Below are 14347 nucleotides of genomic sequence, written 5' to 3' on the forward strand. Positions count from 1 at the left end.
AGAAGTTCATTATTTTTTCTAGACTGGAAACCGTGCAATTACTCGTCAGCACGTACCCAGAGCTGATCGTGCCTCTTCGGAACTCTTCCTCGTCGGTGATCTTTCCGCACACTCCTCTGCATTTGGCTTCGCGAAATGGTCACAGGTGAGTGCTTGTCACCAGATATTTTTCTCTGAACCTATCCGTAAAGAGAAGATACAATTATAAGCTGAAATTAAATCCAGAAAAATGAACGACATTAAAACGAATGAAGCTCGCGTTGTATTTAAATTATTCTATCTGTCATTATCATTCGGTATTTCACGTTCCAACGCATTCGTTACGAATTCTGTCTGATGTTCAACTCTATCTTATGCCACGGTTTCGATTATACCGTGTCCAATAACCAGTCGGTATCGTTCAACAGTTCCACGCTCTCTCTTTATTCAATCAAGCCGAGCCCGATGATCGTGCATGGCGTTCGATCAACACGCGAGGGTGGCGGCTCGCGCGTTTGCCACCAGTGTCCATGAAATCTATTTTATATTGCATTGCAGATCAGGATCGTTGTTAGATTATTCATGATTCGCGGAACCCTACCGAACTCATGTATATACACTGGGCTTCCGAGCGCGTACACGTATCGCACGATTAATTTGTGTTTGACGTAACGAGACCGAAAGGGAACCCTATCAGTTTTTATCGAATACGTTAATATTTCACTCCCAATATTCCTTTGATATCGGTTCTCGATAGTCGAAATTTTTGTTTGATGAACGTTGAAGTAAACGCAATTTAAATTCTAATAAATGTGTCGATGGAATATAAACATTTCTAGATCGTTTTAGGACGTTTTAAAGTTTTGTACATTGGAAAGTCAACGTACGTTCCACGAATCTTTCTTCAATTCCGTTCTTCTGAGAACGCCAGGACAGTTTTTGCCCCCTCTGGACTGTTCGCGCTAATTACCGAGTAATGCGTCGTCTCGGCGCATTGTATCCCAGGAACAACAATGGACTCGTTTCAGCTAACCATAACGATGTCGTGCCATTTGCAGCGTTGCCCATTAGAGCCAATCAGAGAGCACCGCGTTGCGTAATCCCGTCGAATACGATATGTATGTACGTCCTCCAACTGGCATGATCCGTCGCAACCCTCTCCTAGTTACACGTCCTATATTACCATCCTGCCGATTGCCCTCTCGTTCCTCTTCGTAGCTGTGCGAAATGCATTCGATCGCGCATCGCACCGTCAACAGCTCTGTCCATCCGTGCAGATTGCTGACCGCTTCTCGATTACGAGGATCGTATTAATCATTACCTTCGAAACGTATCGACCTAGATCGTACCACTGCCCACTGGCTGAATCGCGATTGCTCGCTCTCTGTTCTGGGATGTTTAATGCCCTTTCATGCCCGAAGGTGTCCGGACGCATTGATAGAGGAGCGCCGTGATGAAATACCTCTCCCTCGGAGGGATCCTGTTTGAACCAGCGCAAACTGGCGCCCGTAAGTCACCGGACAGGTGCTCGGTGGACCTGCGAAATGCTAATTAAGAGACGGGTACGATTTGCTGAAGCGATCTTGCGTGAACTGTCTTAAATGACTTGATACTTGAGTTTAACTCTTTCAGAGCTGAATTTTTTTTCTCGTACTAATGCAATTTAATTTTTAGAGTTAATTTGAACTAAAATTAGTATGGAAAAAATAAAAAAAAATCCTAATAGTGTAGTTTTCGAGGAAAACTGGTCTTTCATGACGTACACAAATGGACATTCGCCCTAAACGATAGTGTTGGACATTTTTAAGTATCGTGTCCTCAATTGTAAAACCCAATTCTAAAAGGGTTAAGGACACTTCTACGCAATGTCGTAGGTTGTAGTATCAATTTGGCAATGCAGATCAGCTTATTCTAAAACATTGAATTTGATATAAAGTAACATCCCTCCATTCTGTATTAGTGCTAATCAGACAACGTTTTTCACCCTTTTACGCTTCAGTTTCGAAGCTTGAAGTAATTATTTTCTCATAAGTGGAAAGAATCTCCGAAAATATCGCAGAAGGTTCTCTGCGTTCGATCGATTTACTAGTATTTACACAAATAATCGACAATCGTTGCGTTGCCCGGTAAAAATGTTCAGTTAAATAAACGATATTGTAAGCGCAAACCATTGTTATTTGATTAATTGAACCGTTCAATCGGATGATGCAAGATTAACCGGATAATCGGTTGCGCTGGTGCTTTACAATTACATAACGGGCATGAATTTCGCCCTGAATTCGAAAACAATTCTTTGAATGTTTGCGCACACCTCCTCGCGTATGTACACATTTTTCAATTTATATTATCGCAACGTTCCGCATGAATGTTGCGCGTGTTTTATCATTTTTATTTTAAATAATTTTTATATACTTCATACTATTTGAGTTTTTTATACACCTTCCAAGTATAAAATTACACGTCTCCTTAGACGACCAATTACACGGTCGGGAACGTTTAAAATTTTCGTATGTCTTTGATGATATTAAAGATGCTCGTGCTTCAATAACCATTACTTTGATGTTTTCGATTTTCATCGAAGCATATAATGAGTTGTAAAATCTCGATACAAAAAAAGTATACATACACTATGCAAGAAAGAACCACCCCCATCTCGAAATGAAAACTCAAATTTAATGACCACGAGTATGAACGATATTTTCTATTCTAACAAAATGTAGAAAATACTTTTAAATGCGATACCACGAGCACGATAAATACCCTAAAAAATTTCTTTTGTCCCGAAACGTCCCAAATTTTCATCCCTTCCCCCAGCCAAAAGCGATTGGCGTCCAGCGCGCTCGCGGAGCCCCGGAAACGGAATTGTATTTAACGCTTTGCTCGACCAATTCGTTCTCATTTAACATCGCGGCGTCACGTCCATAATCCGACTGGTAAAGCCTTTAAAATAATCGACGTTGTCGGACGACTCGCGAGCGGGGGTGGCGGCGTGGGATACTCGACGCTGCTCAAATCGAAAACCGGCCAGCGATCGTGAATCGCCGCGAAACGGCAGTCACATTGTAATCGAGTATAACGTCGGTTTTTCTATGCAGCCTCGCAGCCGGTAATCGCTTTAACCAACGCTCTCGACGCTTATAATGCGATCGCGTCGCGATACACAGCCCGATGAATGCATTTTCTATCGCCAGCGACGCGTTCACCTGCCGACCCTCGATCGCCATCCCTGCCGTTGTTTAACCCCATTTCCTCGCCGATGGACGTTGGAAACTGGAACTGGGACTGTTCGATTAATTTAATATTCCATTGTTTAATCGTATACTACGATTGAAAGAATCGGTAGATGTAGTTATACGACTTCTATATACAGTTTTTATATGCAATATCTAAATCTAAATTATATACGATTGTTTGATGCATTATTTAATTTACTTCCATGTCATTGAATAATAGCGTCTTTTAGACTGGCCATTTGTTTGATCGTTGTAGAAGTAATTGCAAATGAACGTTGATAGGTTCAATGTTAACTAATTCAAAATTCTTTCTCGTGTTCAATCCAATTGTTCCTTTCATTCCATTCTACCCCAGACTTCCATTTTACCCCCACCGCGAAAACAAAAACTCCCGCGCACGGTCGTGTCGTTTAACGCGATAAATGGCACACGATTCGATCAAGTCTCATCTCGCTGATTAGGTCCGAAAGGGTCCCGACAATCTCCACGGTCAAACATCGAACGAACGGTGGCGCCCGCTCGCGCGCGCCTGTGTACGAGTATTTCGAATGTTTGAATAGGCGCGAAACTACGGTGGCGCGGAACTCCATCGTGTACGCTCGTTTTCGGTGTTTCTCCGGTGTGTGTACGCGCGTGGGTGGGAAACTGGGAGGGGTTGTCCCGTTGTGTACACACGCAGCGACCGAACGTCGAAACGCGCCTGAATTCGGTTGTGTACCGATGCACACTGCGATGATTGCGTTCACGCACGCGTTTCACGCGCCCGCCACGATATTTGGCGGATCAGACCGAAATGCGGGGGCGGAGGCGCAACACGAGGGAAAGAGAGAGCGAGGGAGGGTGTGCTGGGGACGAATGGGTTTGGGAATGGGACCGGAGTAATGTCTATTATCGGATTCAATATCGGTGCTCTTGGTAAGCCAGTATACAAATACCCCTATGGCACGGTAATAACAACATAGGTGCACGTGAATCCGATTCCCAGCCACGAATCCTATATGCGACGGATGGCTGCGGTCGCGGCAGTCGGTGCAGGATACCCGAACTCGCGCAAAACGAAACTCTGGGTTTCGCGCCCCCTATCGGTCGCGAACGGGAAATGCGTGGCGAGCTGGCCACTTTAAGCTGACTACCGATTACGCTCGCACCAACCCCCTGGACGCGAAATGTTCTTGGATAACGGGTGTGTTTGTGATACAAACTCTCGCGGGTCAATTTCGATCTAGAGCAAACTTGATTTATACTATTTTGACTCGGAGAACTTTACACGAAATCCTTTGAAACACTTAGAGCAACCCATACAGCATGCTTGAAGAAAGATTCTTTGTAACGTAGATAATCTAACGTGAAAATTCTTTTTCTTTTTTTGCAGAGCCGTCGTGGAGGTGCTGCTTGCCGCAGGCGTGGATGTCAACACGAGGACATCCGCGGGTACCGCGATGCACGAGGCGGCGCTCTGCGGGAAAATGGAAGTGGTGAGGACCCTTCTGGATCGAGGAATCGACTTGGCCATTCGAGACTCGCGGCAAAACACGGTGCTCGATCTTCTGGGGCAGTTCCCGCCGCACGTCACACAGGACATCACGGCGGTGATCAAAAGTGCGTGGCCACGAAGTACACTTTTCTTAATTCAAAGTATTCAAAGTTTTGGTGCATGTCTTTCAAGTCGTGCAATTAGATATTCAATCGTTGCCTCATTACGGTCGATGATATTATACGAAGTATATCTCAATAACAGACGCATATGAAAGAGTAGAAAAAAATTCATAGGAAGAGCTTTGACTTCTGTTGAGATGAATGAAATGTTAGATGGTAGATATTTGATGACTTTAGAAGTATCCCGCTGCGAATTGCGCCAACCCTGACATACATCTGATACGAAATAAAAATGTGACTAGCCTTTGAGACCATAACAAATATGATGCCGACAAATGCGTATCCATTTGGAATGATCATGCGAACAATGTGTTGCGAGCAGGGCACAGGTCTTCCTCAGGCGTGGAGAGCGACGCCGACAGTGAAAACTTGCCACCGATTCCGGTCCAGGGTGGCGATTCGTTGGGCAGCCCTTACGAGAACGTGCGCCCGGGGGATGATCTTTCCCCGGCGGAAGGGACGTCGCCCACTCAATGGCAGTTCTATCATAAGCCTCGGGACGACGATCGCCGCGTTTCCGGCACTTCCGTTACGTCTTTGTGAGTATCTATGTTTTTCCACCCTCTTTGTCACTGTGCCTGCGCGCGTGTCGTCGCTTGCTCTTTTCCCCTGGCTCTCTTCGGGACCCTGGTCGTTACCTTCTTCCGCAATGTTATCGTGTTCGTTGAGAAATGCTCGCTAGGCGACTCTGTGCTATTCGTGGGATAAGTAAATTAAGAAATAGGAGGTAGACATAGTACGGTGAGGTGATACAGACAGGACGAAGCTAGGATTCTTTGTATGAAGTGTATTAAGGATTAACCCCTTAGAACATTGTTGACCGGCAATTTTACACAGAAGCAACTTTATGTCACCGGCTATTATTTCGTAATTGAATGTGAAATTAGAACAATCTAAATAAACTCCGATAAACTTTATTTATATTTTAACAACATTGTGAATTGAAATTAAATATTTTACATACATAATACGATGAGCAAAGCTTTTGCAATATTCTATATCGCCCTGAGTTTCATAAATTGGGATAGATAATGCAAGTAGCAAACACGAGTTAACTCGTGACCGGTCAACAATGTGTTACGCTACAACCACGTATGAGACTCGTGGTCGGATATTCAGGGCAAAACTGATTATCACGAGCCTGACCCATGGTGTACTTTTCGGGCCAAATGTAAACATCACATTTTAGTCCTACGCTGTTGAGCTTAAATATCTTAACATAACTTCATAATTTAACACGTTCCGTGCCAAGTCTTTTTTTACCCGACTTGTCGATCAGATCATTTGATGTTTCGTCTATAAATTGATATATTATTACACAATATTTCATTACATCATCAATCCATAAGTAGTTAGCTTGTTTAGAGCAGTTATCACATCGTGTACCACTTGTGCTTCATTCTTTTGGTGGAAATATATTTTGAACCGACTTCGGAAAAGAGGAGGTTACTCAATTCGACATATATATATTTTTTTTACAGAATTAAATTTGTCATTAAATATATGTTTTCAACGAATTAAATAGATGTGACTGCGTGTAGCACTGGTGGTACACGTGGCACGGAACGTGTTAAGGAGTTAATATTCATTTCAAAAAATAAGGGCCACTGTAATACGCGCACACAAGACAAAGTCAGCTGTCGACAGCGTCCAATCGCAATATCCCTCGACAACAACGCACGATATATTCACCGTTTCGCGTTACGCGAAACTTCCGTGGGGGACAAAGAGAAAAAAAGTATTGAAAAGGTAGTGAAAAAAGACGATGGCCAGGCCGAGTTGGCGTATTTGAGATCATCCGGCGTCATCTTCGCCCCGAGGAGAAAAGGGTATCGCGTCGGTGCGTCGGATAAGAGCGGAGGCCGGTAATATTTTCTAGAAAGACCAGGTATGTGCATACGGACGCGAGTATAGGCGAGCGCATAACCGTGGTAGCTTTAATATAGGAGATGTTGGGTAAACAAAAGCGTAGACGTGGACCGGGCACACGAGGGCGGGGGAGGAGGAGGAGGGGGGGGGGGGGGGTGAATGAGTGGAGAGTGCTACGAGTGCGAGCGCTGGGTGCTCGGATGATGGTTAGCGGCGTCGGTGGTAGCCAGGTTCGGTACCTGTGCGGAGGAGGAAAGGTTTCTCGGACCGAAAAGGGAAGCTGAAAGTGGAGGCGGAGGAAGAGAGATTGGAGGAGGTGGCGCGGCCGCGTGTAGCCCCAGCGCGTTAAGCACCGCTTGGCTTGGTTTAATTTTCCTGATGTAGGCAGGCAATGGTGGGTCCGACCGCCTCGTTCACCCCTGGGTCACCCCCTACCGTATCACCCCATTGGTACTCTCTCCGGCGGTGCTACCGCTAGCTGCTAAGCGCTACTGGTTGGCTCGACCAGACGGAGAAAGAGTGCTCTCTGGGCGAGCAAAAGACTGACAGAGGATAAAAGGGAGACGGCGAGCCTGGAGGGAACGAAACGTGAACAAGGACGAGAGCGAGAGAGCGACAAAGCGTAGGAGGAAGCGGGTACCGGTGCTCTCCGCACCTCCACCGTCAATGTTTGACGTCGGTAACCGCGGCTCGGCCGCCTCGAGATGAATCCATCACGTTAAACAATGTAAATGTTAGCCCGTCTCAGCATAAAACTAATAACCATTGCTCTCTCCCTCGTCCTATGGGCATGGCCTCCAGCCGCGGTTCGTCGGCTCCTCGTTCACCTCTACCTTCGCTTGTTTCTGCTCTTCCTCTAACCTTCTACGGCTCGCGGCTCTCCTCTCTTTCCGTTTCACCACTTGGCTCCGACCTCGTCTGCGTGGCCTCATTAAAAAGTCGGCACTCGCTACGCGGACATCTCTAGTTAAAGTTACGCATTGTTGGGGAGGAGCGATGCTACAGGAGTGCTGTTCTTTCGCTGTTGCCTGACCGATGAACAGTCGCGACTACTCCGTTGCGGTGCTCTCGCGCTTCGCTAGCCTGGCTATTGTGTTTACCGCTGCGCGATATCGAATGGCTGCGTGCTGGATGGAAGTTGAATGCGGTTGGAAGTCGGGGAAACTTGCCCTCCCATATGGGTCATCGAGGGATCGTTAAACATGCTGCTTGGGACGACTATAGACCGATCGATGCACTATTTTCTGATAGTTTCGTCGATGCTTTATCATTTTAGACTACTATGGTTCTGATGCTGCGGGGACTTTGGCGATGAATGCCAATTGCATTGCTTCGCTTTCGGTATCCACGATAGATAAGTCATTAGAGAACCGCTTTTGAAATCTGACGACACTCGATGGATTGCGAATTTCAGTGGAAACGGCCAGATGGGACCAGTAAACGGAGTACGGAGGACCCTCCAGCAGACAGAGGACTCTGACCCCAGTTCCATCTACGACAGCGTCTTTATGTCCATGTCCGACACTCTCAACTCGATAAATACTCTCGAAAGTTCCGATCAAACTCCCGACGACAAACCACAAAACATTACCACCAACAGAATACCGTTACCACAGCGCGACACCACACGGTAATGACATGCAAACATTCCGCCATTACGCTGGTAGCGCTTTCGATTCCATCGCATTGGTACCGCTCCTGTTTTCTTATGGTATTTTATTTAAAGTAAACAATGATAGGATTGACATTGACAGCGGCATCAATCTCTTGTCAAGTGTTTAAAAATTGCGATAACGTTTATCAAGACGATAATTTCTTGTAACATCCATCTAGTTGGTCTGATTGGAACTGCAAATAACATCAGTGTCTATCGGGAAACCTTTGAATGATTTCTTGTTGGAAGTATATTTAGTGCAGTGCATCGTCGACTCGTGAATCTTAATCATTGTTATTCAATCCAAAGCGCTACCACTATAATCAACGCCTAAACAACACACATTATCGAAGCTAAGAAAACGAAAACCAATAAAAGGGAACAAATTCGATGAAACAAGCTATTAGCGAGTTAATCGTGAATTGGTCCCGTTGAGACGTTCAGTTTGGTTGCGCAGGGGTTCCGACAACGGATTGTACCAAACGCCACCGGTACCTCGAGGAACAATGGAGGGTAGCTTCGTGTCGGAGGATCTGTCCTTGACATTACCCACGGGATACGGGGGTGGCAGGGAGTCGGACCAATTGAGCGTCTCCTCGTCCTCGAGCGTCGGTGGACCGAGCCCACGGGACCGGCATTGTTTGCCCAACGATTCCAGCGCCGCCGGGATTTACTTGCCAATGGCACCCTTGTCCAGTTCTCTCCACAGTCCCGCCTCTAACAATAAAGTCTCGGTAAGAACGAGTTCCCTTTACGCTCGGATCCCTCACTCGATGAAGGGTTGCACGGGGTCGCGAGATCCACTCTCATCTTAAATAAAATTTTAAACGATTCCAAAAAATTAGAGATTTTGGGTACAAGAATTAGTCGTCTCCATTTATTGTTACTTCCAGAGTAGAATTAGGTTGGTAAGTAATTAATGTCGGTTTTCGAACTTTCGAACTTTGACGCTTAGTTTTGGAATAACGGTTCACTTTATTCTATTTACAGTGCAGATATATCGCTGCATGCTGATAGGTACTATGCTTTCATTTATACCGTTAATTAGTGCTCACTTCAAGTTATTTACTTCGCAATGGATACTAAGCAAGTTCGTGTAATATTCTTATATGAATATAAAGTGGGTCATAAAGCTGCAATTGCGACTCTTAATATCAGCGTTGCATTCTGAGAAGATACCGCAAATGAACGCACGGTGCAACGTTGGTACACAAAATTTCGAAGTGTAGATGAGAGCCTCGAACACGAAGATAGTCGCGGACGCCCTTTTCTCGTCGACAACGACCAATTGAAGGCATTGGATGAAGCTGATCCACAAACAACGTTTCTACAACTTGTATAGGAATTGGGTGTAAGCCATCCAACAGTTATTGATCACCTGCGACAGACAGGAAAGTCAAAGAAGCTCGAAAAATGGGTGCCGTATGAGTTAAGCGTAGACGAAAACCGACATTATTTTCCTATCAACCTAATAGTTAGTGCTCAAATTACCAAGTCATCCCGTGCAGCCCCATTACATTATAAGTTCATAATTGATTTCCATCGCATTAAACACAATTTTGCACAGATTTCTGTTGTTCTTGATCTCATCTCCACTCGTTACTAAGATCACAATTTCTATGACGAGCGGTTTATTCTTACGTATCTCATTTTTGTTCTCTCTTGCCAGAGATTGACTCTTTTTAGAAGAATGAACTGCAACGTATAACACGGCAATGAATTATCTCCGCGCCTTACAGTTCGTTAACGTGGACAAATTGATCGCGGGTTAATTGGCGTGACATTCTGACGTCGGGCTACGTTTTTTTCCTCAAGGGGAAGAAATGGCACTGGAATATTCGTATATTAGTTTCTAAAGACGTTTATCTAACATTTTGACGACGGTATTACATTCATTTTCAGTCTAACGTTCATTTAACGTTCTTTTAACTGGTTAAAAGTTACAGTCTTGAAATCCTTATATCGGAAAAACAGTGACGTGGAATTATAGATTGCGATAAAAGCAATGAAAAAATCTTATCTCATTTCTTTCTAGAACGAATACCTCCGACAGAAAATATAATTCTTTTTTGGGGCGTAACGTGATAACGCATGCACTGAAGTGGCAAGATGGCGGTGCTCGTAGAGCACAGGATCAAACAGACGTGCGACGTACAAAAGGCGAATTACATTTTCAGCTATTAATATTCATTATATAAACAAATGCTATGAGATTTTTGTGTATCTTTTGTCAAGATTTTCGAAATAATGTAACTCTTTTGTAAGGGCTCTAGAATTCTATTCTTTAACTCCATTCATTTCAAGGACAAGTAGCTATCCAAGGTTGAGACTTTGAAGACAGGTTACACGGATAACTCGTCTTGCATGCCTCTATTATTATCAACAAAACGATCTACTTAAAAATACACCGTACACTCTGAACAGTATTAACCCTTTCTACTCGAAGCCTTTTTTTTGGTATCTACCAGCAACTCGAGATACTTTCTTAGCATTCTATTGCCACGAATGCTAAGCTTAGATTGACTTCGAAAATGTAACCCGATTGTCATTTCCTTGACACTTCGAGTTCCAAAAAAATTAACCTAAAGTAACATTATTGCTGGTAGATTTGCTACGTGAAACCTAGTAGTGATTGAGAGTCACCTCTCGAGTGCAAAGGGTTAATCACAAGCTTGAACTCCAAGTACCCGGAGCGTGAAAATCTCAGATACGACGGTTAAGATGGTCTAAATTTCTCGCGTTACAGCCTACGCCGCCGAAGAAACCGCCCAGACGCAACCTGTCCGTGTCCCCGACGCACCTGCAGACCCAGATGTCATTGTCGGCGGATTGCTCGGTGGGTCCACCGTACGAGTACTTGTTCATGGCGCGAAGCGGTGCCCGCAGCCACATCGATCTCGAGCAGCTGCAAAAACGTCGGGAACAATTGCGTCACGTAACCAGGAGCGTGGACCAATACGTGGAGATGAAGTCGCGGGTGCCGGACGGCGAGGAAAGACGCGATCCGAACGTGGAGCCTGTCGCCATCACGTCCATCTACGAGAACAGGCCGATCAAGACGTTGAACCCGCGACGAAAACTGCGCAGACACGCTTTCGAGAATTACGAGCCGGGGAGTAGCCCCTGCACCGACAGATCCCCGTGCAGCGAGATCGATTCGCTGGGCCAGGAGCAGACGTTCGTGTCGAACGCCTTTCTCACCCTGAAGTCGTCCCAGGAGAGCCTCCTGGACGAGAAACGCGACACGAACGACGAGCACTCGGCCACCGAGGGTCGCGAGGCGACGGACAAGCGCCTGAAACGAGTACAAATGATGCTGCCCACGAGTCCCACTCACTACGTCCAGCCGCCGACGCCAGATCACCCCCCGCCGTCGGCGATGCAAGCGGAGAAGTTCATCCACGAGAGGATTCGCCCGTTGAGTCAGGTAGGTTTGTAGACTGTAGAGGCTGCGAGTGATCGATCTCGTTTCGATTCATTCGGTTCACATTGTGGCAGCATTTGGTTGAAGGTGCATCATTGTTGGGGGTGTATGTCTTTGATAGACCTTGAAGGAGTATTGAGAGGATAGGGCGTTGAGGTTGACTGCTGAAGAGAAGGATGAGTTGGGTATATTTCGGAAGTGGAGCTCGTATAAGCTTAATTATACTCATTATCTATCATAGATGCTTGACCAGATTTGTTATGTCGAGTTGTGTGTGTATATGTTAGTATGGTTGAGTGACATAATTCTGTTGGGTAGTTGGTAGTTTCTCACCTTGTAGTAGACACGTTCCATACTATGTTTGGTGTTAGGATGTATGTTGAGGGAACATTCTTCAAATTAAGTTTGCGAGGGGAAGGTGTGACATAGGTGTATGTCTATGTTGTCATGCTTAGAGAAGACATCAAAACTGCATACTCGCATCGAAGCAGTTTTCATTCAATACTTGGACCTGTACAGCACACCAAGTTAAATACGACGTCTGGATTTATTACGAAGAGGGGGTTCTTCTCATCGTGTCAACGCCTTCTAGTGCTTCTGCTTAATGTCTAGCATCGAAGAACTTTTAGTTAAACTACAGGCGTAAGCGATTATCGAATCATCTGGTTTCATTCCCATTACTAACTCCTCCATCGAGTCATGGCCGCGTTAGTAACAGCTGCAAATCTACATATATGTAAATCCATAAGTAATAGTTTATCTTACGAGAGATATTGTGTGATAACTTTTGTCTTGATATCTGCTGGTTACATATGTTTTGTAGGTTGCTGTTATACCTGAAGATAATATCACTTGAACGTGACGACTCTTGAGACAAACTGTTAAGGATCTAAGAGCTAGCCATTGTGAATTATCAAACCTAGGAGGGAAGGACTCATCGACGGCCTGGATAGTTCAATGGATTAACACGTAGATAGATTCCTGGGGCAGAAGTAGATCAGGATGCTCTTAACTCAGGAGTCCGTTCAACGAATATGTTCCTGTAGAATCCTATAGAAATAAATCCTGTAGAACAAATGTTGCTCATACGGTTAATTTAGAGTAATGTTCAAAGAGAGAATAATATTTAGTCATTTGTAGCCATGTCTTCTTGCTTCTTGCTGAGACGAAACGCTACACCTTCAACCTTTCTTCTCCCTTTTTTTTTATTTGCATTCCTACTTCATCATTCCTTTTTTTCATACCACGGAAATTTTATCATTGCTCTAGCCTCGCGATCACATGTTCAAAGATGAACAATCATCTTGTTAAATCTAGGTTGGCCAATTCCTTCTCTCCTTTCAAACTAAACTAAACTATCACATACCTGTAATTCTTCAAAAGCTGTAACAGCTTCCATATCCTCAGCTTTTACGAAAGATTCCTCGAATCACCAATTCGAATCATGAGTGATCCAAATCGTTACCGAACGACGCTGTCAGAGACGAGCCATTTAGTTCTCCAATCGCATCCAAGATGTCCTGATACACGATCGGAGTTCCGTGATCTTAAGCGACGTCTCCGCGATTCGTCGCACGCTATCCATCGAGGCGTGCGAAACGAGCGTTTAATTTTGCATCCTCCGGTGATCAGGAGCAGGATATACATTCGTCTACGCGCTGACATTCGCGTCGCATACCAAGACGTCAAACGGTAGTGGGTTGCACGTCGGGTCGTTAAAGTACTGGCCTGAAATGTTCATTTTGGTAGCAGTGGCACGTCCAGAAATGTTTATCGCTGGTCGAGATCGGCGAGTTGGGACGAGATTAGCGACTACACCGAGCTTCTGATTGAAGAAACGCAGAGTAGAAGCGAGGGTTATGCCGCCTTCTAGGCAGCAGGTTGACCCTAGAGCTTGGACATTAGATAAGCAGTCTGCGGAGACGCCTTAGCAGGTTGCGTTTAATATACAAGCCGTGTTTGATCTGTGATGCGATTTGCAAGGAGCTAGACTTCTCTCTCTCTCTCTCGTCGTTGCAGCCTGTATCGCTCGTTTCCCGCCGTTTGCCGCGTCATCCTGTGATCATTCTGCTGTGAGACTGACTACGTTCGCTTCCCATCCACTGCGAATGGATATCCATAACACACGCCGCGCGGTGCTTCTATTTCTCCTATATCGCTCTATCTTCTGCTCTCTTTATCCCCATATCACCCCAATGCCTCCCGCCTCCTCCGCAGCGGCGCATCTTCCTACTCATCCTACGGGCCTCCACCTCTTGCTACTTCCTTCCCGCTGGCTGCTATATGCGTTCGCAATCCGTGTCTTTCAGCGGTTATACACGCTTCACAAAATATCACACAGTGAATATATCCTTCGAGCGAGGAGTTGGAAGACGTCAAGAGGCTTTGGGAACCATGTGTGTGTGTGTGTGTGCATGTTTGTATGTGCTGGGTGCACTCGCTTCGTGGCGTTCCTTGGGTGGATCGAGTAGTTAGTGCCTCCAGATTTACGGATGCCGGATAGGATATCGCGTATGCTGTTTGGGGGACTTT

At 45.4% G+C, this 14347-nt stretch overlaps 1 protein-coding gene across 3 annotated transcripts in view; it reads left to right on the top strand.

Moving 5' to 3' along the window:
* LOC128875373 (ankyrin repeat and SAM domain-containing protein 1A-like) overlaps window positions 1-14347 on the top strand; it is a 69560-nt gene that overhangs the window by 15052 nt on the left and 40161 nt on the right. For 2 of the 3 annotated variants that reach the window (XM_054120894.1, XM_054120896.1), the window contains exons 5-10: window positions 23-145; window positions 4585-4811; window positions 5191-5407; window positions 8152-8367; window positions 8849-9125; window positions 11138-11818. In XM_054120894.1, coding sequence (XP_053976869.1) covers window positions 23-145; window positions 4585-4811; window positions 5191-5407; window positions 8152-8367; window positions 8849-9125; window positions 11138-11818 — 1741 coding nt within the window. The remainder of the gene's footprint in view (window positions 1-22; window positions 146-4584; window positions 4812-5190; window positions 5408-8151; window positions 8368-8848; window positions 9126-11137; window positions 11819-14347) is intronic. The other variant, XM_054120895.1, reaches the window with a different exon arrangement.

The sequence above is a fragment of the Hylaeus volcanicus genome, chromosome 4 (assembly GCF_026283585.1).
Source record: "Hylaeus volcanicus isolate JK05 chromosome 4, UHH_iyHylVolc1.0_haploid, whole genome shotgun sequence".
NCBI lineage: Eukaryota > Metazoa > Arthropoda > Insecta > Hymenoptera > Colletidae > Hylaeus > Hylaeus volcanicus.